Source organism: Rhinatrema bivittatum, chromosome 3, assembly GCF_901001135.1.
Source record: "Rhinatrema bivittatum chromosome 3, aRhiBiv1.1, whole genome shotgun sequence".
Taxonomy (NCBI): domain Eukaryota; kingdom Metazoa; phylum Chordata; class Amphibia; order Gymnophiona; family Rhinatrematidae; genus Rhinatrema; species Rhinatrema bivittatum.
Genome location: NC_042617.1, coordinates 367,305,844 through 367,331,149, shown reverse-complemented (window position 1 = coordinate 367,331,149; position 25,306 = coordinate 367,305,844). Strand labels below are relative to the sequence as shown.

At 46.6% G+C, this 25,306-nt stretch overlaps 1 protein-coding gene across 1 annotated transcript in view; it reads right to left on the bottom strand.

Moving 5' to 3' along the window:
* The window catches only part of CEP162 (centrosomal protein 162), a 423,542-nt gene that overhangs the window by 291,439 nt on the left and 106,797 nt on the right, over positions 1-25,306 (bottom strand). Inside the window, 1 exon segment of the mRNA XM_029595494.1 lies at positions 21,934-22,001. Coding sequence (XP_029451354.1) covers positions 21,934-22,001 — 68 coding nt within the window.

Genomic DNA, 25,306 nt, shown 5'->3' with positions numbered 1-25,306 from the left:
TTTTCTGGGTTGATTCAACTGCCACCAACTGGTGTGGCAACTGGCTCTTCTGAAACCTAGCGCCTGTTGAACTAGGTAGGTGGCATCCATCTTCCTATTGAATGGAGGCATCCAGATGTTCCCAGAGACGGTGAAGGAGGTGTAGAAGAACTTCATGCACCGGGACAGCCATCACCTCCTTAGGAGTGTCCACAAACTATAAGACCTCCAACATCTTGTGGCGGGCAATCTCTTCCGTGAAAAGTTGGAAGGGAATGGTTTACGCCATCTCCCTGACAAAACTTGCGAAGGAGATATCCTCCAGAAGGAGCGCCGCCTCTCTTCTGGGGGAGAAGGCTCTGACAGAAGGTCTTGGAGGCCTCTGAGGATAGCTCAGAGGAAGCGTCCCCCCATGGGTCATAGGGGGCTTCTTCCTCACCAGCAAAGTGCCCGGGTCGAGGAGGGAGGCTAAATCCCAGGGTACGGGGTGCAGGCACCGATGGTCAGTGAAATGGAACAGACAGCGGTGTTGCCAGCACTGAGGGCATTGGGACCTGCGAGGGACTTCGGGTTACCGGGAGGCCCAATGGCCTGGGGACAGGATCCAGTATCGGTGGTTCCACCTGTGGAGATGGGCGAGGAGCCGCATCTTCCTCCTCCAAGGAGCCCAGAATCGGGATCAAGACAGGAGGTGGCATCTGTGGTTGGCAGGGCACTGAGGGGCCTGCTGGCACAGGCTGCGTTTGCAAAGCACCTAGCAGTACGTCCAGCCTGTCCAGAAGAGCGCCAACATGGAGGGCACTTGTTCTGATGCCGGTATGGGGGCCGGCATTGGTAGCGGTTGGAGGCTCCAAAGGGCTTTAAGCACTGCCTGTTGGACCACACGTTCCAACTCCTCCCAGAACGAGGGTGCGGAGAAAACCAACCTCGGAGTAGGAGGCAGGCTGGGCATCACTGCAGCTTCCACGGGGGTCCGTGGAGGCTCGGTGCCCGGCACCAATATTGGTCGGGAACGCCCTGGGCTCCTGGGTCCAGAGGAGGATGGGGCCTCCTCTCCCCAGGGCCTCTTCGGAGGGGGTTCAGCTGAGGCCGATACCCCTATGGTGTCAGTGCCGGCACCGCACAGTGACAACCGTTGGTACCGGTGTCGCTACCCATGGTGCTCGGCCCTGTCCTTTGGCACTGAGGATGACTATGCCGAAGTCTTTGATTGACTTGATGCCAGTGAGATGCGGTCTCCCACTCCTCGGTCTTCTCGGTGGGGCTTTGATGGGGAAGGTCCAGAGTCAGTTTGATCCCCACGACTCGATGCAACAGGCGTCGATGGAGCAGATTGCTTGGAACCAAACAAGTGCTCCATCTTGTCCAGGTGGGCACGTCGGCCTTTGGGGGGTCATCTGAGTACAGCTGGGACACCGACGGACACCATGGGAAGGCCCGAGACACAGGACGCAGACGTCGTGTGGGTCCATTATGGACATAGTCCACGGACACTCTGGGCACTTCCGAAAACCGGTCGCCATGATAAAAAGGGGTGGCGTGCGGTCGGTAGCTGGGAGGTAAACGTGCCGGGAACCGCTCACAAAAAGCGTGAAACAAACTTACCGGACGCTGGAGGAATCGGTGCGCGATAGGGGGACCCCGGAGCGGGGAAAAACTTGAAGAAAACTTCAAATTATTACGTGAGGAATAGTGTGAGGAAAGAAAATTCTCACAGAGCTCCACTAACTGCGAGGTAACTGCTGCGGGGAAAAAAAAGACTGAAGTGGGATCCCGTGTGGCCACAGGGTTGGTGGCATGTTGGGCATCTTCAGTGTGCCAGCCAAAATTCTAGAAACTTTAACAAAAGTGTTCCGTGACAGGGCTCTATCTGATGATGTCACCCATCTGTGAGGACTACCATCCTGCTTGTCCAGGGAGAAAAACTCTAACTCTCCTATCTTACTTCTTTAACTTCTGGCATTGGCATACAGATAAGAGATAAGCAACTTGTTGGTGAGTGGCGTTTTATGTCAGGGATGGCATAGAGACCAACAGGATAAAGATCCTAAAGAGACTAAATGCACAATCTAATCTTTATGAGTAGAAATCCCTTGTGTGTTGGGGAACAGTATAGTGATAGGAGTATACTACCGTCCACCTGGCTAAAATAATGAGACGGACAGTGAAATGCTAAGAGAAATTAGTGAAGCTAACCAAATTGGTAGTGCAGTAATAACGGGAGATTGCAATTACCCCAATATTTACTAGGTAAATGAACATCAGGACATGCTAGAGAGATACAGTTCCTGGATGGAATAAATAACAGTTTTATGGAGTAATAGGTTCAGGAGGCGACAAAGAAAGGGAGCAATTTTAGATCTAATTCTCAGTGGAGACCAGGATCTGGGGAGAGAGGTAACCGTGGTAAGGCGTCTTGCCAATACTGATCATAACATGATCAAATCTGAATTAATGACAGGAAGGGGGACAGTAAGTAAAATCCATGGCTCTAGCACTAAATTTTTAAAAGGGAAACTGACAAAATAAGAAAAATTGTTTAAAAAAAAAACAAACTGAAAGGTGCAGCTACAAAGGTAAAGAGTGTGCAACAGGCATGGACATTGTTTAAAAATACCATCTTAGAAGCACAATCCAATCCAGATGCATTCCACAAATTAAGAAAGGTGGAAAGAAAGCCAAACGATTGCCAGCATGCTTAAAAAATGAGGTGACAAAGGCTATTTTAGCCAAAAGATCTTCATTCAAAAATTGGAAAAAGGATCCATTAGAGGAAAATAGGATAAAGCATAAGTATTGGCAAATTAAATGTAAGACATTGCTGAGACAGGCTTAGAGAGAATTTGAAAAGAAGTTGGCTGTAGAGGCAAAAACTCATAATAAAAGCTTTTTTAAATATATCCAAAGCAGAAACCCTATGAGGGAGTCGGTTGGACCGTTATATGATCGAGGGGTTAAAGGGGCACTTAGGGAAAACAAGGACATTGCGGAAATACTAAATGAATACTTTGCTTTGGTATTTACTGAAGAGGATGTTGGGGAGATACCCATTCCGGAGACAGTTTTCAAAGGTAATGATTCAGATGAACTGAACCAAATTATGGTGAACCTGGAAGATGTAGTAGGCCAAATTGACAAACTTAAGAGTAGAAAATCACCTGGACCGGATGGTATACACCCCAGAGTTCTAAAAGAACTCAAAAATAAAATTTCAGACCTATTAGTAAAAATTTGTAAAATATCATTAAAATCTTCCATTGTACCTGAAAACTGGAGATCCGGGAAAGTACAGTGCCAGGAAAAATCATGGAAACTGTTATAAAGAATACAAATCACAGAATATTTAGATAGACATGGTTTAATGGGACACAGTCAACATGGATTTACCCAAGGGAAGTCTTGCCTCACAAATCTCCCACATTTTTGTGAAGGGATAAATAAGCATGTGGACAAAGGTAAACCGGTGCATGTGGTGTATTTGGATTTTCAGAAGGCATTCGACAAAGTCCCTTATGAGAGGCTTCTATGAAAACTAAATTCACGGGATAGGAGATATCCTTTTGTGGATTGCAAACTGGTTAAAAGACAGGAAACAGAGAGACGGATTAAATGGACTGTTTTCACAGTGGAAAAAGGTAAACAGTGGAGTGCCTCAGGCAACTGTAACAGGATAGGTGCTTTTTAATATATTTATAAATGATCTGTAAAGGGGCATGAAGAGTAAAATGATCAAATTTGCAGATGACACAAAATTATGCAGAGTAGTTAAATCTCAAGTGGACTGTGATAAAATGCAGGAGGACCTTGTGAGACTGGAAGATTGGGACTCCAAATGGCAGATGAAATTTAATGTGGACAAATGCAAGGTGATGTATATAGGGAAAAATAACCTTTGCTGTGGTTACATGATGTTAGGTTCCACCCAGGAAAGAGATCTAGGGGTCATAGTGGATAATACATTGAAATCATCGGCTCAGTGTGCTGTGGAGGTCAAAAAAGTAAACATTTTGTTAAGAATTATTAGGAAGGGAATGACAAATTAAATGGTGGCTGTCATAATGCCTCTATATCGCTCCACGGTAAGACTGCACCTTGAATACTATGTGCAGTTCTTGTTGCTGTATATCAAATAATATATAGTTGCACTGGAGAAAGTACAGAGAAGGGCAACCAAAATGGGGCAGATTTTAAATACTTGCGCGATCGCGTACTTTTGTTCGCGCACCAGGCGCAAACAAAAGTACGCTGGATTTTATAAGATATGCGCGTAGCCGCGTGTATCTTATAAAATCCAGGGTCGGCGCGCACAAGGGGGATGCACATTTGTGCAACCTGCGCGCGCCGAGCCCAGCGCGCGCTGCCTGTTCCCTCCAAGGCCGCTCCGATTTCGGAGCGGCCTCGGAGGGAACTTTCCTTCGCCCTCCCTTCCCCTACCTAACCCCCCCCCTATCTTTGTCGGCAAAGTTACGCCTGCTAAAAGCAGGCGTAACTTTGCGCGCGTCGCCGGCAGCCCCGCTCCGTCCTCCGGTCCCGGGGGCTGGTCGGTGGCCTCGACCACGCCCCCGGGCCGGCGCCACGCCCCCAGGCCCACCCCCGAAACGCCGCGGCACGCCCCTGAAATGCCGTGTCGTTTCGGGAACGCCCCCGGACATGCCCCCACCCGCCCCTTTTCGAAAGTCCCAGGACTTACGCGCTTCCCGGGGCTTTACGCGCACCGGCGGCCTATGCAAAATAGGCGGGCCCTGCGCGCGTAAATCCGGAAGGATTTACCCGCGCGGGCCTTTTAAAATCCGCCCCAATGATTATTGTTATTTAAACTTTTCAGCACTTCGAAGCAGATTACAGTTAGGTACTATAGTTATTTCTCCATCCCCAGAGGGTTCACAATCTAAGTTTCTTCCTGAGGCAATGGAGGGTAAAGTGCCCAAGGTCACAAGAAGCAGCAGAGGGATTTGAACCCTGGTCTCCCTGGATCAAAGGCCACTGCTCTAACCACTAGGCTACTGCTCCATTCCATCGATGCCTTTGGGCAGCGGGGTCTCTATCATTGCCGCTGGGTTGTCGATGTCCACGGATGCCTGGTGATGGAACAGCTCCCCTATGAGGAAAGACTAAAGAGGTTATAGCTGTTCAGCTTGGAAAAGAGATGGCTGAGGGGTATATGATAGAGGTCTACAAAATCATGAAAGGACTTGAATGGGTATATGTGAATCAGTTATTTACTCTTTTGGATAATACAAGGACTAGGACACACCATGAAGTTTGCAAGTAGCTCATTCAAAACAAATCAGAGAAAATTATTTTTCACTCAACGCCTAATTAAGCTCTGGAATTCATTGCCAGAGGATGTGGCTATGGCAGTTTGTGTAGCTGGGTTTAAAAAAGGTTTGGATAAGGTCCTAGAGCAGAAGTCCATAAACTGTTATTAATCAACAAGGATTATTAGCTTGGGATCTATTCATTTAATTTTTGATATTTGCCAGGTACTTGTGACTTCGTTAGTCACTGTTGGATACAAGATACTGGGCTTGATGGATCCTTGGTCTGACAAAGTATGGCATATCTTATGTTCTTTTGCACAGACAGGGAGGATGCCGCCTGCCATACCCGACTGCACATGCTATGCTCCACTATCACACTAACTCCCAGAGGAGTGAATAGGAACAGTGTGATGAAGGCATCCCCAGTACCATTGGGGCTCAGGTTATGGCATGATGGTGGGTGGCGATCTATAGTGTCACCCCCTCCAGCACTTGATAACGCTCCAAGAGGCTGGACATAGCCCTTGAAATTACTTCGGGAATGGCTCACCACCGTTTCCCTCAAGGCATGGCAGCAGCGAAGTCCATGGTGACAGACTGTGTCCATGATGCTCTGCGGTTTTGTCCTGTGGCATCTGACTGCGCCACTGGGGACCTCCCTGGTGATGGCGCACATAAGGCCCATAGCGCTTTCACGCCCACCAACGATGGATTACATCAAGGGCACCAAACGACACCTCACCCGAGGCTTTAACGGCACTTAACCGCGTTTTGATCAGTTTGATGGTATATAGCTCCATCCTAGACGTCCCAGGTGCCCACAGACATCGACAGCCCAGCGGCACCAACAGAGACCCCGCTGCCTGAAGGTATCAATGGACCGGTGGTACCAAGGATGCCAGGGGCACCTGCAGAGGCTCTGCAGCCCCAACATGCCTCCTCTGAATCATCAACAGTTTCCCTCAGTTCATCTATCTCCGAGGACCTCGATGCTGTGAGCTCAATGGCATCCCTCTCTAGCGGTTATGGCTGATGATAGTCTTGCTAGCGCTCATTAACACTGAAGGTACACAAATCTAGATGGGGCCTCCAATGCCCCCCGATCCCAGCGGCTCAAGGCCCTCAAGATCATCAGCATCCATGGTGTCAGATAGCCCTAGGCCAGTGATGGGATAAGCACAATGACCCTCAGTGCTTCGTCAGGACACTGCCAAGGACCCTTGAAGCACCGGACCACTGTGCCTGGATACCTCGGTGTACAAGGATTCCTTAAGTAGGTGGAAACTCTGGCGCTTGATCTATCCAAGGCTGCCCGAGGTCTTCATTGGCACTCAAGGGCTCTCAAGCACTAGTGATCGATGGCATTGGGGACAACCAAAGTGCTCAATGGCGATCCCAGTGCCTCGTTGATGGTGCTTGACACTGTCAAGAGCAGCAATGAATGGCATCGGTGGCCAATACGCCCAATGGCCTCCATGGCAGCTCCGCACCTCAATGGGATATTAGGCATTGATGGTATCGGGGCAGCTGGCATCAAGGCACACACCTCAAGGTCATCCAAAATATCAAAGCCACGCACATCGACAGCATCGACAGCGGCCAAATGCACGTACCTCGACAGCTTTGAGGGCTCCCACAGCATTAAGGCCACATACCTCGAAGGCATCGAGGATGTCAATGGCATTGATGGCTTCAAGGTCATCGAAGGCCCCAAGTGCTTCGATGGCATCGAGGGGGACCATAGCACTTGATGGCAGACCTGGTCCGATGCATCGAGACTCCACAACCACAGATGCCTAAGGCACAGAAAGCCCTTATGGCATTGATGGCGGTCATGCACCTCAATGGCATCGAGGGCGCCCCAGCACCTTGACGGCGTCAAGGGTGATCATGGCACTCTGTGGCAGTCCTGGTCCCCGACGCAGTCCTGACATCAATGAATCAGATCATCGATACGCTGGTCACAGATGCACACGGGCAACTGATAATGGGCACATCACTGAAGATGCAGCAGCAAGCTGCTTGCCCAGGCTCCTGCTCACTCTCTCTCCCAAGGAGACTTCACTGCCATCACAGGCAAGCAGGAGGGGAGGCTACATCATCCAGGGCTCCTTCCTGTGGAGACTAGTTCTTTTGAATGTGGGGAAGATGAGTTCCCCCCCCCCCCTGATCTCTTCACTGTCTGAATCTCCACTGATGCCGATCAGTTGGTGAAAAGACATGGAACTCCTGACTGGGTAGAACTCAGGCGAGTCCCCAGGCTCAACGACCTACACAGATCACCCACGGACTGCATTCAGTCAGTCCTGCCAGCACCTGGCAAAGGTACAAAAACAGACAAAGCAAGGCGAGGACACAGATACTAAACTCAGGTACAGTATTTATTTAATAAGGGATAAAATAGACTCTTCCAGGCTGCACAGCAACTAAGACCAACGAGGCATCTGGCAGACAGTGGAAAAAAGAGGAAAAATGAAAACTATTGTAAGGTAAAGGAAATAAAAATAGCCGTACCTGTAGAAAAAATCAATTTCGAAAACTGTGAGGAGAGAGAGCCAAGCTTAATATCGTGACACACACGGTTCCCGCGACCACACAGCTCCGCGGAAAAAAAGAGACTAAAGGACTCTGCCTAGGGGGGGCAAGATGATGACTATAGCTGCACATGCTCAGTAGGGCATGTTTGATAGTTCTAGATTCTTTGAGATCAAAGTTCTGTGCCAGGCTCCATCCAATGATGTCATCCATGTGTGAGGATTACCTTTCTGCTTGCCCTCGGAAAATGGAAGGTTTGAACATTGAGACATGGAATACGTCGTGAACTCTTAAGGGGGATGGTAGTCTGAGTTTGTAAGCTATGAGGCCCAGTTGACAATCAATAGGAAAGGGTCCAATCAACAGTGGAGAGAACTTCATTGAGGGCATCTTGAGTCTAAGGTTTCTGGTACTAAGCCAGACTAAGTCTCTTGGGCACAGCTGAGGTGCCAGACAGTGTTTTGTCAGCTTGCTTCAGAGAACATTCTGCTGCCTTGTCCAGCAGAAGATTAATTTTAGTCCACAGTTCTTGAATCTCCTGTCCCATCAGGGTGGCTGATGGACAGCTGTATGAGAAAGGAAGCAGTCTGGGTACTTGAGCATGGTGCCCAAAGACTACATAAAAAGGTGAAAATCCTGTGGAACTATTTACATGATTGTTATGAGCAAACTCAGCCCATGGGAGGAGGGAGGCCCAATTATCTTGAAATACATTCAAGTAAGCCCATAGGAAGGCCTTAACACTTTAATTCAGCAGTTCAGTTTGTCCATTGCTCTTAGGGTGGTATGCAGGGATGAAGTCCAACGTGATTCCAAATTTTGGGCACATGCCTTTCTCATATTGAACAGTGAACTGAACTCCTCAGTCTGAAAGAATGTGAAGGGATAGCCCATGCAGACAAAAGATATGTTGTACAAAGAGTTTAGCTAGTTCAAGCACAGAGGGGAGTCCAGGAAGGGGAATAAAATGGTCATGCTGACACTTTTACGCATGGCGCATGTAAGGCAGGACCCTATGTAATGCTGAACATCGGTCTTTACCTGTAGCCACCAATAGTGTTGCACAATTAATTACAATGTCCAGATAATGCCAAGATGACCAGATAGCCGGAAGTCATGCGCCCTCTCGAGAACCTTCTGACGCAGGCACTGGGGTACCACCATCTTGCCGGGAGGAACTGTGAATGTGGCGGCAATCACAATTTTGGCTGGGTCAGTAGCGTGCTGTGGGGGTTCCAGGGTCCCCTCAGTATTGAATGACCAGGAGAGAACATCCGCTCGATGGTTCTTATCAGCTGGTCGGTATCATAACTCAAAGTCAAACTGATTAAAGAATAAAAACTAGTGAGCTGGCCTGGGGTTCAGCCTTTAGGCCTATGCCAAATGTCATACCTACAGTACCTGAATGTAAACCGGTGTGATCTCTCAATTGAGATCGAATGTCGGTATATAAATAAGTAAACAAATAAATAAATAAATAAATAAATGTTCCATGTTCTTGTGATCCATATAATTGATTATTTGGTGCTGGGCACCCTCCAACAAATGTCGCCATTCTTCCAGAGCTAGTTTGACTACTAGCAGCTCATGATCACTGATGGTGTAATTCCTCATTCTGGAGGAAAATTCTTAGAGAAATAGGAGCCTGTATAACTTTTTTGTGGTTAAATATGTATATCACTTTGGAAATTTTTTATTACAAAAATTGGAACGCGATTAATAAAGTTAATTAATTATTACATACATACATACATACATACATACATAGAGTACCCTTAGTGTTGTGCTGTAGAGGAACAGTAACTATCCCAAGGATAAAGGCATCTACTTCCAGAATGAAGGGTTGAGACAGATCTAGATGATGTAAGCAGGTCTGAAGGGTGAACTCATTCTGTAGCTGTTTAAAGGCCCTAATTGGCATCTGAGGTCCATTTCTTGGTGTTGGCACCCTAAAGGCTGTGAGTAGGGCCACTAGGGTGGAATATCCTGGTATAAACTGTCTGTAGTAGTTTGCAAAATCCAGAAAACATTGAATTGCTTTGAGGCCTACTAGCCTGGGCCATTATAAAATGGCTTTTACATTCATTTTTACTGGAGTGGTGTACAGGCCTCCGACTCAAACGAAAGAAATAGACAGAGATCTGATCAAAGACATTATAAAGGTAGGAAAGAAGGGGTAAGTGTTGATTGTTGTTGATTTTAATCTGCCGGACATGGACTGGAGAATCCCTTCTGCAGAATCTAACAAAAGTAGAGAGATAGTGGATGCCCTGCACGGGGCTCTGTTCAAACAAATGATAATGGAACCCACGAGGGAGGGAGTTTTACTTGACCTAGTGCTCACTAATGGGGATGTCTCTAATGTCAGAGTGGGTGCCCACCTCAGCACCAGTGATCATCAAACAGTATGGTTTGATATTGCAAATAGGATCCGGAGAAGTGTCACAAAGACCCGAGTTTTGAACTTCAAAAAAACAGACTTTGTCGAAATAGGGAAATATCTGGAGGCTGAACTTCAAGACTGGGAGAAAATGGGGGAAGTCAAACAACAGTGGGCCAAACTAAAAGGAGCAATTACAAAAGCAACAAATGTGTATGTTAGAAAAGTAAACAAAAGTAAGAGAAATAAGAAACCAATCTGGTTCACAAAGGAGGTGGCTGATGTAATAAAAGCAAAAAAATGGAGAAATTATTTACCTGATAATTTTGTTTTCCTTAGTGTAGACAGATGAACTCAGGACCAATCGGTATAGTGTACTCCTGATAGCAGTTGGAGACGGATCAGATTTCAATCTGACGTCATCCCTAGTACAGATATCCCTGCAGGAAGAGCAGCTCTTCAGTATTCTCCTCGAAAAGCATTGTGGATATATGTATGATTGAATAACTTGATTAACTTTATAACTTGGTTAACTTAATTAATTTGAACCGGTTGAATTGGTTATAGCTGGAGACCGCCAGTGCCCTCAACCTAGAAATATCGACACCCAGTAGGATGGGTGTCCTAGCTGAAGGAAAGCATGGCTTACCCGTGAATCACTCGCTCTTGGGGATGTCACCCAAGAATTCCATGAGTAACGGCAGCCGTGAGTGGGATGCCGAGTCCATCTGTCTACACTAAGGAAAACGAAATTATCAGGTAAGTAATTTCTCCATTTCCTAGTGTGTAGCAGATGGACTCAGGACCAATGGGATGTATAAAAGTTACTTCCGAACCGGTGGGAGGCTGCCCATGACCCACTTAGTACTGCCCTTGTAAATGCTGTGTCCTCCTGAGCCTGAACATCCAGGTGGTAAAACCTGGAGAAGGTGTGGATAGAGGACCATGTAGCCGCCCTGCAGATCTCGGCGGGTGACAGCATCTTGGTTTTCGCTTAGCACACTGCCTGGGCTCTAGTAGAATGGGGCTTGACTTGTTAAGCCGGTGGCTTGCCTGCTTCTACGTAGGCAGCCTTGATGACTTCTTTGAGCCAGCGGGCTATGGTTGCTCGCGAGGCCACTTCCCCTTGCTTCTTCACGCTGTGAAGGATGAATAGATGGTCCGTCTTTCGTACGGATTCCGACCTTTCCAGGTATCGGACTAGGAGTCTGCCGACATTGAGATGGCGTAGACTTCAAGCCTCTTCCAAATTCTTATGCTCATCTGGCGATGGTAGCAAGATGGTTTGGTTGAGATGGAAGTGAGGCACCACTTTGGGGAGGAACGACAGAACTGTGCATAACTGGATGGTCCCCGGGGTGAGTCTGAGGAACAGCTCTCGGCAGGACAGTGCTTGTAGCTCGGATATACGACGGGCCAAACAGACTGCCAGCAGGAAGGCTGTCTTCAATGTTAATAGTCAAAGAGACAGGCGCGGAGAGGTCTGAAGGAGTTTCCTGCTAGGAAATCTAGGACAAGGTTGAGGTTCCAAAGAGGCACCGGCCACTTTAGGGGTGGTCAGATCTGCTTGACTCCTTTCAGAAAGCGGGAGACATCCGGGTGAGAGGCTATGCTGCCACTCTCGCTCTTGGTTCTGTAGCATGACATGCGGCTACCTGTACCTTGATGGACTTGAGAGACAATCCCTTCTGTAGGCCGTTCTGCAGGAATTCCAAAATCACAGGAATTTTGACTGAGAGTGGAATGATGTCGCAGTCCTCGCACCAGGCTTCGAATACTCTCCAAATCCTTATGTATGTTAGGGATGTGGAGAACTTGCATGCTCGGAGTAGGGTGTCAATTACTGCCCCTCGAGTATCCGCTCTTCCTCTGGCGAGTCCTCTCAATGGCCAGACCGTAAGAGAGAATCGAGCTGGATCCTCGTGGAGGATCGGTCCCTGTTGGAGCAGGTCTCTGTGTGGAGGTAGCAGAAGGGGGCTCCCTGCCAGCAGTCTTCACATGTCTGCGTACCACAGTCTTCTTGGCCACTAGACGTACTGGTCCCCTGTGGTGTTCTATCTTGTGGATGATTGCGCCCAATATGGGCCACGGTGGGAAGGCGTATAACAGAGTCTCCTGTGGCCAGGTCTGTACCAGGGTATCGATTCCCTGGGACTGGGGTTCCCGCCTGCGGCTGAAGAAACTGGGCACTTGGGCATTGGACCGGTTTACCGGGAGGTCCATGCTTGGTGTTCCCCAACGGTTTACTATCAATTGGAATGCTGTGGTTGACAGCCTCCATTCTCCTGGGTCTAGACTTTCTCTGCGATGTGGACGGCCGAGATTTATTTATTTTATTTATTTAAAAACTTTTCTATACCGTCGCTAAGTTATATACCATCGCAACGATTTACAAATAGGAACATAGACTAAGGTAAGTAAATGTAGGTTATCGTACATTCTAACAGGTGCCAATAAAGTTCGGTTACAATTTCATAAATAAAATCATTATTTGAGTATTGTTGGTCAAGTCCAGGTATGTTATTGAGTTACTATCTCTTTGAGATATTACTTCTTAAATGTAGGATTGAGTAAATTCATTCTCATCTGCATTACCCTGTACTTTCTTTCTCTACCCTCCAGACTCTTTAGTGAAGAGTGAAAATTCGCTTCCGCCCATGACATTAGGAGGTCTATTTCCAGAGACACCTGTTGGCTTCTGGTTCCTCCCTGACGGTTGATGTAGGTCACTGTTGTGGCGTCGTCCGACATTACTCTGACCACTTTGTCTTGGAGTCTGTGATCGAACCGTAGGCAGGCTAGTCTGACTGCCCGGGCTTCTAGGCGATTGATGTTCCATCCCGACTCTTCTTTGTTCCATTGCCCTTGGGCAGTTAGCTCCTGGCAGTGTGCTCCCCATCCTCGTAGGCTGGCATCCGTGGTGAGCAGAATCCAGGTTGGTGAGGATAGTCTCATTCCCTTGCTCAGATGGCCTTCTTGTAGCCATCATAGTAGTTGGGCCCGAACTCTGTCCAGGAGCTGAAGACATACGGTGTAGTTCTGGGACAGTGGATTCCATTGTGATAGTAGTGAGCGTTGTAGGGGTCTCATGTGAGCTCGTGCCCATGGCACTACTTCCAGTGTGGATGCCATGAGGTCGAGGACTTGTAGGTAGTCCCATGCTGAGGGGCAAAATTCGCTCAACAGGGTTCGTAACTGGGTCATCAGTTTTGATCTCCTTGTCGGTGTCAGGATGACCTTGTCTTGTTTGGTGTCGAACCGGACTCCCAAGTATTCTAGAGATTGGGAGGGCTGCAGGCAGTTCTTGTTTGTGTTGACCACCCACCCGAGGCTCTCCAGTAGAATTTTGACTCTGTTGGTTGCCTGGTGGCTTTCCTCTGGGGATTTCGCCCTGATCAGCCAATCGTCTAGATAAGGGTGACGTGGATTCCTTCCTTCCTCAGTGTTGCTGCCACCACCACTATGATCTCGGTGAACGTCCGGGGTGCAGTGGCTAACCCGAACTGTAATGCCCGGAACTGGAAGTGACGGTCCAGGATCAAGAAGCGTAGAAAACACTGATGCTCTTGATGGATCGGAATGTGTAGGTAGGCTTCCAACAAATCCAGGGATGTAAGGAACTCTCCCGGTTGTATCACCCTTATTACCGAGCGTAGAGTTTCCATGCGGAAGCGAGGAATCTTCAGGTGACGATTGATCGCCTTGAGGTCCGGATGGGTCTGAACGTTCCTTCTTTCTTGGGGATGATAAAATAGATGGAATAATGTCCAGTATTTATTTGTTGTGGAGGCACCGGTGTTATAGCCTCTAAGGCTAGCAATCTGGTCAGTGTAGCTTCCACTGCCATCCTCTTGGAAGGGTCGTGGCAGGGGGACTCCACAAACTTGTCCGGAGGGAGGTGGTGGAAATCCAGGTAATATCCCTCTCGAATGATGGATAGGACCCATTTGTCCGAAGTTCTCTCGACCCATCTTTGGTAGAATAAACATAGAAACATAGAAATGACGGCAGAAGAAGACCAAACGGCCCATCCAATCTGCCCAGCAAGCTAAGCACTCTTTTTTTTTTTTTCCTCGTACTTGTTAAGCTTGGCTCTTAGTACCTTTTAGTTCTATTTTCCTTCCACCCCACCATTAATGTAGAGAGAAGTGTTGGAACTGCATCTAATTGAATATGTAGCTTAGTAATTCAGTCCTCGTTGGTTGTTGTCTATATATAGATCCTCTTTTCTACATTGCTCCTGCCGTTAAAGCAGAGAGCTATGCTGGATATGAGTTGAAAGTGAAGTATCAGACTTTCTCCCCTGCCGTTGAAGCAGGGAGCTATGCTGGCTATGCTTTGAAAGTGAAGTAACAGACTTTCTCCCCTGCCATTGAAGCAGAGAGCTATGCTGGCTATACGTTGAAAGTGAAGTAACAGACTTTCTCCCCTGCCGTTGAAACAGAGAGCTATGCATTGAAAGTGAAGTAACAGACTTTCTCCCCTGCCGTTGAAGCAGAGAGCTATGCTGGATATGCGTTGAAAGTGAAGTATCAGACTTTCTCCCCTGCCGTTGAAGCAGAGAGCTATGCTAGATATGCATTGAAAGTAAAGTATCAGGCTTATTTGGTTTGGGGGTAGTAACTGCCGTAACAAGCAAGCTCCACCCCGCTTTTTTGTGAATGCGAATCCTTTATTTTTCCACATTTCCTCTTACCGTTGAAGCTTAGAGCAATGTTGGAGTCGCATTAACCGTGTGTATGTATATTGAATAAGGGTATTATCTCCAGGTAGTAGCCTTCATTCCCGCGAGCCACCCCCTCTTCATTCACGTCCTCTAGACTTGATGGATCCACAGTGTTTATCCCATGCCCCTTTGAAGTCCTTCACAGTTCTGGTCTTCACCACTTCCTCCGGAAGGGCATTCCAGGCATCAATCACCCTCTCCGTGAAGAAATACTTCCTGACATTGGTTCTGAGTCTTCCTCCTTGGAGCTTCAGCTCGTGACCCCTGGTTCTGCTGAATTTTTTCTGACGGAAAAGGTTTGTCGTTGTCTTTGGATCGTTAAAACCTTTCAAGTATCTGAAAGTTTGAATCATATCACCCCTGCTCCTCCTTTCTTCCAGGGTGTACATATTTAGATTCTTCAATCTCTCCTCATAAGTCATTCGATGAAGACCCTCCACCTTTCTGGTCACCATTCTCTGTATCGCCTCCATCTTGTCTCTGTCTCTTTGTAGATACGGTCTCCAGAACTGAACACAGTACTCCAGGTGAGGCCTCACCAAGGCAAACCTTACCTTCTATCCCGTCCGCAATGTCACTCACAAAGATATTGAACAGGACCGGTCCCATCACCGATCCTTGCGGTACACCACTTAAAACCGCTCTCTCTTCAGAGAGAGTTCCATTTACCATCACACATTGTCTTCTGTCCATCAACCAGTTTGCAATCCAGGCCACCACCTTGGCACTCACTCCTAAGCTTCTCATTTTATTCACCAGTCTCCTGTGCGGAACCGCATCAAAAGCTTTGCTGAAATCCAAGTAGATGACATCGAGCGCTCTTCCTTGATCCAATTCCTTGGTTACCCAGTCAAAAAAGTCAATCAGATTTGTCTGACAGGATCTTCCCCTGGTGAATCCATGCTGCCTCTGGTCCAGCAATTCTCCGGACTGTAGATAGTTCACTATTCTCTCTTTCAACAGTGACTCCATTACTTTTCCCACCACCAAAGTGAGGCTAACCGGTCTGTAGTTACCAGCCTCTTCTCTGTTCCCACTCTTGTGAAGTGGGACCACCACCGCTCTTCTCCAATCACTTGGCACCACTCCCGTTTCTAGGGATCTATTGAACAGGTCACACAGCGGACCTGCCAGCACATCTCTGAGCTCCCTCAGTATCCTGGGATGAACCTCATCAGGCCCCATGGCTTTGTCCACTTTCAGATTCTTCAGCTCTTCCCATACATTTTCTACAGTAAATGGATTTTCATCTACTCCACTCCCCTCCAGTTTCTTGTTAAGTAGAGATGGTCCTTCTCCAGGGTCTTCTTTAGTGAACACAGAACTGAAGTATTCGTTTAATATTTCTGCCATTTCTTCGTCACTCTCCACACATTGATCCTTTCTACCTTTCAATTTCACTATACCACTTTGAACTTTTCTCTTTTCGCTGATGTATCTGAAAAATGTTTTGCCACCATTCCTTATCTCCTTGGCAATCCTCTCTTCCGCATGACTTTTTGCCATCTTGATTAATTTCTTTGTCTCCCTCAATTCAATCAAATATTCTTCTTTGTGCTCCTCCCTTTGGGATCTTTTATATTTCTTGAATGCTGTTCTTTTGGCCTTTATTTTGTCAGCCACTTCCTTTGAGAACCAGATAGGTTTCATTTTTCTTTTGCTTTTTTTTTTACTTTTCTAACATATAGAGTAGTTGTCTTGGTAATTGCTCCTTTTAGATTGGTCCACTGCTGATCCACATCTCTTTCGTTCTCCCAGCCTTTTAGTTCTTCCTCCAGGTACTTCCCCATTTCCTCAAAGTCCGTGTTTTTGAACTGCAAAACTTGGGTCTTTGTGTTTCTTTTCCGTATCCTTTTTGTGATATTAAACCATCACGTTTGATGATCACTGGTGCTGAGGTGGGCGCCCACCTGGACATCAGAGACATTATCTCCATTAGTGAGCACTAAGTCGAGTATAGCTCCTTCTCTCGTGGGTTCCATTACCATTTGTTTGAACAAAGCTACTTGCAGGGCATCACTATCGCTCTACTATTTTTAAATTCTGCAGATGGGATTTTCCAGTCTACATCTGGCATATTAAAGTCTCCAATGATCACCACTTCTCCCTTCTTTCCTATCTTTTAGATGTCTTCAACCAGATCTCTGTCCAGCTCTTCCTTTTGGTTTGGAAGCCTGTAAACCACTCCAATATAAATGGACGCCCTGTCATCTTTTTTTAGGTCGGCCCATAGTGCTTCTTCATTGCCCCAACTTCCTTGCAGCTCAGATGCTTGGATATTGTTTCTGACATAAAGAGCCACACCTCCCCCTTTTCTATCCACTCTGTCCTTCCTTAACAAGTTATAGCCAGGTATTGCCGTATCCCAATCATGAGATTCTGTGAACCATGTCTCTGCGATAGCAACAATGTCCAAGTCCGCCTCCACCATTAGGGCTTGCAGATCTGGGATTTTATTTCCCAAACTATGAGCATTTGTGGTCATAGCTTTCCAGGTTTTCTCGTTAAGGTTACTGCTTTTCCTAGACTCCTTTTGAGACTTTAGTTGAGATTTGCTATTCACTTCACTCTTTCCCTTTGCAGTTGTGCCACTGATGACAGAGTCATCCATCTCAATGAGCTTTTCTTTTGGTTATGGATTTTGAATTTCTGCTTGCATTGTTTTTTTTTTCTCTTTTCTGGTAACACTTCAATGTTTTTCTCAAGAACTTCTTCAGTGTTTAATATAGAGAAGGCTTTTTGTTCTTGTTGCACTTGATACAGTGTGTGTCTCCTCATCACAGGTCTAATTCTACCAGAGCCCACTGTAATCCTGGTTTTTAATGAGTTCCTTAATGTCCTGTTTCAGTGGGGGGATATACTTGTGGGCTGCCCATCTGTCAAGAATGGTTGACTGTGGGTCACATGTGTTATCCTACCTGAGCCTACTGTATCTCTCTTTTTTCTTGACTCCTGGTTTTTCTTTGGCACTGGGGAATTATTTTCTGAGTACTGTAATGTGGGTGAAATTCTCTTTATTGAAGCTAATTGAGCTTTAACTTCAACCAGCTCCTTTTTCAAGGAAGACAGTTGTTCACAAATGGGGCAAGCTCTAAGTTTCCAGATGCTTTCCCTCAGAATACAGGCTCCACAATAGTTACATTGGATGGTCCTCATTTTGGTAAATTATTTGATTGTTAACACCTAAGGAAATACCAATGTACTAATTTATCTTGATGCTAATTTTAAGTTCGGCAGTCTACATAAGAAAAACAAACCTAGGGGTGGGTGGCAAGTCTGCCCCTTGTGGCTTCTTCCTTTGGATGGGTCGGCTGATTTTCATTGTGGGGTGCGGCTGGGGCCTGGGCCCGAGCTGGCTCCCCTTTTGTTGTGCTTGTTCCGAAAGGACTGGCTTCGGCCAGCGGGGCGGTCCGCTTGATATGTGCTTCTATATGGGTTGAAGCATTGTGATCCTCTGTCCCTGGAGGCTCGGGGGAAGGATCGCTGGTTTCTCTTATTCTTGTCCTCTGGGTAGCCACAGCAGTGGGGACTCGCCCCATTTGTTGGCTAGTTTCTCTAGTTCCCTTCTGAACAGGAGTGTTCCCTTGAAAGGCATCCTTGTGAGTCTCGTTTTGGAGGATGCATCAGCCGACCAGTTTCGGAGCCAGAGTTGTCTTCTGGCTGCCATGGCGGATGACACTGTGGTGCGCGCCAGATCAGAAGCGGCGTCCACAAGGAATGATACTGCTGGTTCCAGGGCTCCCCAGGAGTGTTGTTCCTGGTCTGTGATAAGCAGAAGCGTGTCACCACAGCACAGCAGGCTGCGATCTGTAAAGACATAGCGGAGACATCAAAGGACTGTTTGAGGATAGATTCCAGACGTCTCTATTGAGCATCCTTGAGTGCTGCTCCTCCCTTCACTGGGATAGTAATGCGCTTTGAGACTGTGCAGACCATGGCATCCACGTTCGGACATGCCAGGAGATCTTTGGTGGCTGGGTCCAGAGGGTACATGGCTGCCAGAGCCCGCCCCCCTTTGAACGTAGTTTCTGGGGCATCCCATTCCAGGTCAATTAGTTGCTGGACGGCTTGTAACAGTGGGAAATGATGGGAGGTCTGACAGAGTCCCTCTAGTAGGGGGTTCGACTTAGGTTCCCCTGAGGCACTTGTGCCCAGGATAGCAAGTTCTTTTAAGCTGTGTGTGACCAGGTCTGGAAGCTCGTCCTTGGTGAAGAAGCGTCTCATGGTTCGGTGGGGCTCTGTCCCCGGAGGGAGTTCCCCTTCCTCCAGGGATTCTGAATCCTCATCTGAGTTGTCCATGTCCCCGAAGGTGGGGCTTCTGGGCAGTGGGATCGCTTCCCTGGGCATAGAGGGTCCCGGGATGTTGAGGTCCTCTGGTGGAGCTTGTGGCCGTATTTTAGGAGGCCCCGATGCATGTGGACGAAGGTATGCAGACCTTTGAAGAATTCCACCCAGGAGATAGATGCTGGGTCTAGACTAAGGGGCGCAGTGTCCCTGGGGAGCCCTGTTTGAGGGGGGGGGTCCCGCTGTGCAATGCTAGGTCCGGCGTACTGTTTGAGAGGCTGGAACCCGGTACCGGCTGGGGAAGGCCATGAGTCGGATCCCCTAGGTCCTCTTTGCATTGTATACACAGGGCCGTGGCCTCCTCATGCTGTGCAGCTCTAATGTGGCATGCTAGGCAAAGGCCCTGAGCCTTGAGTTTCTTTTCCGGTGGTGCCATGGCTTGTGCGCGTAAAATACAGTTGTGCACTCCGGTGCATCAAAGTTGTGCATGTAGGTTTGGTGCGCGCTCAGGGAGATCGAAGTTATGCGCCCGGCACAGTAAGCGCGTGGCTATGTGCATCGTTTGTGCGCACGGTACTTGGGCGTGCGGCGTTATGCGCACAAGGTATTTGTGCGCATGGCTCATCTCTGTGCACATGGATCGGAATGGCGGACAGGGCAACTAACAGATCAAAATGGTGACGGTGACCACGCGGACAATATGGCGACCATCTCAGAGGGTCTCCACGTGGGAGGACCCACGGATCTGACCGGGGTCTAGGCCTGCTAGGGCAGATCAACCCAGTGGCACTGGTCTCGGCTGGCGACCTGTGCGACTCCTCGAGCTTCGGAGACCGGAGACTTTTAAATAGATTTCTACCTTACCTTGTCTCGGCGCTTCCCGGTCTCATTCCGGGAAGTCTCTGGCTTCGGGGGGAGAGAGAAAATACCTTCACCGCCGCGCTCGAAGTTGCACCCGCTGCCGCTCAGCCTCACCCGACGTTGGGGGCTAGGTCCCCGCCGAGGGTCAGCCGCCGGTTCGAGGCTTACCTCCGAGGGATCACGGAAATCTCCTCGGGAATTCTCAAGTGGGGGAGGGACCCAATGGGTGTCATCGCAGGAGAGCGGGGCTCGTCTGTAGAGGTAAGATTTCTTCTTATTTTGGTTTTCTTTGGTAAAATTACTCTAATGCTGTGTGAGCATGCATAGAGTCCCTAACTGCTAAGGAGACGGAAAATACTGAAGAGCTGCACTTCCTGCAGGGGTATATGTACTAGGGCTGACGTCAAATTGAAATCTGATCTGTTTCCAACTGCTATCAGGAGTACACTATACCCATTGGTCCTGAGTCCATCTGCTACACGCTAGGATGAATTAGCCAATGCATGAGGGTGATGTCATCCAACAACGTCAAACAGATCCCTCTCTCTAGCACAGAAAAGTTATATCACTGAGTATGCACAGGAGTTCCCACACTTGTGCTGCCTCATGAGCCCCTCAGTCCATTGTAGAGTTTAACTTTACCTAGACAGGCAACTCTCCAGGAAGGCTGGTAGGTATTCAGCATGGCTACCTCATCCTGCTGTCTATGGAGAAACCATTTGCGATAAGCAAACTTGCTTTTTCCATCAACAAGCAGGCTGAGTTAGCCATGACACATGGGTAGACCCAAGCTGAGGGTTGCATAGTGGAGCCCTTACTGTAAAAGCAACATGGCCTGCCCACGGAGCATGGACTACTGGATGAACAGGCTATGCAAAACTGCTTGCCCAAAATTAATCAATTTTTGAAAGTCTGTCCAGTCAATAATGGGATATGAAGGTATATACAGATGATCAAGTTGCAGCTCTGCAGATTTCTTCATTTGAGACAGCTCTTAGGTGAGCAACAGACGTGGCCATGGCTCTTACTTGATGAGTATTGACAGAGTCTATAATCTGAAGGCAAGCCAAAGCATAACAATGTACAATACAGTCCACTAGCCAGTTGGGCAAAATACATTGGGCAACTACCACACTTAGTCTGTTGGAATCATAGGATACAAACAATTGAGAGGCCTGAAGATGTAGCTGAGTTTTCCTCAGGTAATAGGCTAAGGCCCTCTTATATTCCAGCAAATGGAGAGCCTTCTTTTTGTGCATTAGGTCTTGGAAGGAACATGGGCAAAAAAATAGCTCGATTCAAATGAAAAGCAGAAAACACCAGATATTCTTCTCTGTGTTCTTCTTTTTTAGTTCCTTTGTACTTTTTGAATGCTGATCTTTTTGCCTTTATTTTTTTTCAGTCACCTCTTTGGAGAACATATTTCCTCTTACTTTTATTTACTTTTCTTACATAAAGATTTGTTGCCTTTATTATAACTGCTTTTAATTTGGCCCATTGTTGTTCCACTTCATCCATTTTCACCCAGTCTTCTAGCTCCTTAAGATACTTCTCCATTTTAACAAAGTCTGTATTTTTGAAATTCAGGATTTTGATTTTTATGTGATTTCTCTCTGTCTTGACCGCTATATCAAACCATGCCACATGATGAACCCTGGTGCTCAGGTGGGCACCTACATGGACATTAGACATACTATCTCTATTTGTGAGCACCAGGTCCAATATTGCTTCTACCCTCATGGGTTCCATCAGCATTTGTTTAAGCAGAACAATTAATTAGTAAAATGTAAAACATTTCTAGGTCAAGTTCTTGACAACAAATGATAAATGATTAGTATAAGGCCTAAAAATCTGTCAAGAATAACTGTCATCTATTAAGATCATTTGCTGTAACAGTGTAGTCTTACCAGATATATCCTCATGATTAAATTCATCCTTGTTCTCATTTTGTTCTATTTTGACATACTGTTCATCTCTTTAAAAAAAAAAAAAAAGGTACTTCATGTCAGCATACAACTGTCACAAATGAACATTATGTTTATTAGCTAAATCAGTCTTTGCTAGTTTGCTTGTACATGAAACATTTTCCACTGCTTTATTTTGGCTAATGCACAGAAAGACTTCATATGACAATCAGGTACAATATAAGCCAATTTAATAAGCTGAAGTATTTTATTGTAAGGAAAATTACCACAGGATTTACTAACTTGCAATACAGAGTAATGCAGATTAGTAAATCCTGCATGCAGTATTTTACCATGCATTGACAAGGCTGGGAACTTAAAAGTATTCCCAGTCCCAGGAAAGTACAATTACAATCCTGCATCTCAGGGCTATCATTTTTAAAGTGGCCAACCGACCAGAGAAACCCCCTCCAGTTTTGAGTCATTAAAACCCTGGAGGTCTAATGGGATCCCCTCTTCCACATTCACACCCCCCACAGCCTGAAAGAGTGAAAGCCGAAAAAAAAGCAAGTCCTTCCATTCAGTCCCCCTGATCCAGTACTTAAGTCCTACCACCTTACGCCAAAAAACTCTCCCTCCCTTCCACAAATCCCTGAAAACCTACTTCTTAACCCTCAGAATCCAGTAGTAGCAGGAGTGCTCCCAACAGGCTTTTGATCTGGTGCTGCCGATTTCAGAATGGCGCCAACTGACCTCATATGTACATTTGAGCAAATTGTGCCACTGGAACAAGTGTTCATAGGAAGTGCTCCTGCTACCACTAGACCACCAGGGTTAAGATGTTTTCAGGGGTCCAGAGGGAGCAAACAAGGCTGTCTATGCAAGGTGGGAGCAGTTTTTTAGGGAAAGGCTGTTGGTTTTAATTACTGGGTGGCAGGGCCTGGGGAGAACTTGTTTTTATGTTTTTGGCTTCCATCACTTCAGGCTGCGGGAGGGAGATGGAAGAAGGGGTACCCAATGGACCAACATGAATTTAGTGACTTGAGGCTGGAGGGCGTTTCTGAGGCTGGTCAACCCATTTAATTCAGGACTTTGTGAGCATTGGAATGCGAATTCCTAGGGGAAAATTTAACAACACCTTTTGAGGTATAGTTAACTTACATCAAATAATGCAGTTTGCCAACTTTAATGCAACCATCATCATAACTGTGGTCTTTCTCAAGGCAAACAATACACCTTTTGTGGTGGTCAGTGACTGATATCTTTTGTGCATACTCGTGACAAAATTTGAAGCTGTTGGTCTGCATCTCTGCCACGGTAAGAAAAAAGTACAACCTGCTTCCAAAACTTTACAGGTGAATATTCAAATGAGTTAATCATATAAATGTAACATACTATCTTAGCAATTTTCAAAAGCCATTTACCCGATTTAAGTGCACTTAACAGGGGATCACATGATCCCATGAAAGAGGACAGAAGCACTGGAGTTTCTCTCTGGGGGCCCACCCCTCTTTTCATATAATATTTGCAATTTCTCTGCACATTTTTCTGAACTTTCAGGGAGTTTCTAGCAGCAGAGTGCACACCGGTTTAAGAACATATGAAATTGCCATGCTGGGTCAGACCAAGGGTCCATCAAGCCCAGCATCCTGTTTCCAACAGAGGCCAAACCAGGCCACAAGAACCTGGCAATTACCCAAACACTAAGAAGATCCCATGCTACTGATGCAATTAATAGCAGTGGCTACTCCCTAAGTAAATTTGATTAATAGCCGTTAATGGACTTCTCCTCCAAGAACTTATCCAAACCTTTTTTGAACACAGCTACACTAACTGCACTAACCACATCCTCTGGCAACAAATTCCAGAGCTTTATTGTGCGTTGACTAAAAAAGAATTTCCTCCGATTAGTCTTAAATGTGCTACTTGCTAACTTCATGGAATGCCCCCTAGTCCTTCTATTTTTCGAAAGTGTAAATAACCGATTCACATCTACTCGTTCAAGACCTCTCATGATCTTAAAGACCTCTATCAGATCCCCCCTCAGCCATCTCTTCTCCAAGTTGAACAGCCCTAACCTCTTCAGTCTTTCCTCATAGGGGAGCTGTTCTATCCCCTTTATCATTTTGGTTGCCCTTCTCTGTACCTTCTCCATCGCAACTATATCTTTTTTTAGATGCAGCGACCAGAATTGTACACAGTATTCCAGGTGCGATCTCACCATGGAGCGATACAGAGGCATTATGACATTTTCTGTTTTATTAACCATTCCATTCCTAATAATTCCTAACATTCTGTTTGCTTTTTTGACTGCTGCAGCACACTGAGCCAACGATTTTAAAGTATTATCCACTTTGATGCCTAGATCTTTTTCCTGGGTGGTAGCTCCTAATATGGAACTTAACATCATGTAAATACAGCAAGGGTTATTTTTCCCTATATGCAACACTTTGCACTTGACCACATTAAATTTCATCTGCCATTTGGATGCCCAGTCTTCCAGTCTTGCAAGGTCATCCTGTAATGTATCACAATCCGCTTGTGATTTAACTACTCTGAATAATTTGTTTGAAACAGCTTTACTGTGCCATTCTTTCTCATCGGGCATGGCAACATGGGTGGCTAGAAAGTACAAAGAGAAATTCTCCAAGATGGCGCCTGTGGGAGATGAAGATGCTGGAAGCTTGTGTGGAGAGACAGTTCAGTCGTTGTCAGATATTGCCTCAGCCATTATAGCAGCACTGGATGACCATTTTGGTATCTTTTCACATCAGATAGAGGGCCTGGATTCTAAAATCACGGTCTTCAGTCAAAGCTTGACTGAGACAGAACACAGAGTTTCCGAACTGGAAGACAAAGAGACAAAGATGGAAGCAAAACTTGCTGACCTGTGAAAAAGCACCAAAGCAATTGCAGATAAGGCTGAAGACTCACATCGAAATAATCTCGGTTGGTGGGTATACCGGAACTGGTATCGGAGCTGATTCTTGGTCGTCTCTGGAAAAATGGCTTCAGTCTGTGTTAGAACTCAGCACGATTAATGGTCCATTACATATAGAGAGGCTGGGACCACAAAATCAGATAAATACCAAAACCCGTGTTGTCATTTTCGGAGTTCTCAATTTTGTATACAAAGTGGACATATTATGAGCTTACAGGAGAAAGGAGCAGAGAAGTAGCCTAAAGGTTAGAGCAGCAGGCTACAAACCAGGGAAACCAGGATTGAAATCCCACTGCTGCTCCTTAAAACCTTAGGCAATTCACTTTACCCTCTGCTGTTTCAGGTACACACTTATCCGTAGATTCATCAAACCATACTATATATAGCATCCTGCGTTAAAAAGATGGGCATGATTAGGGAAATTAAAGAAATACT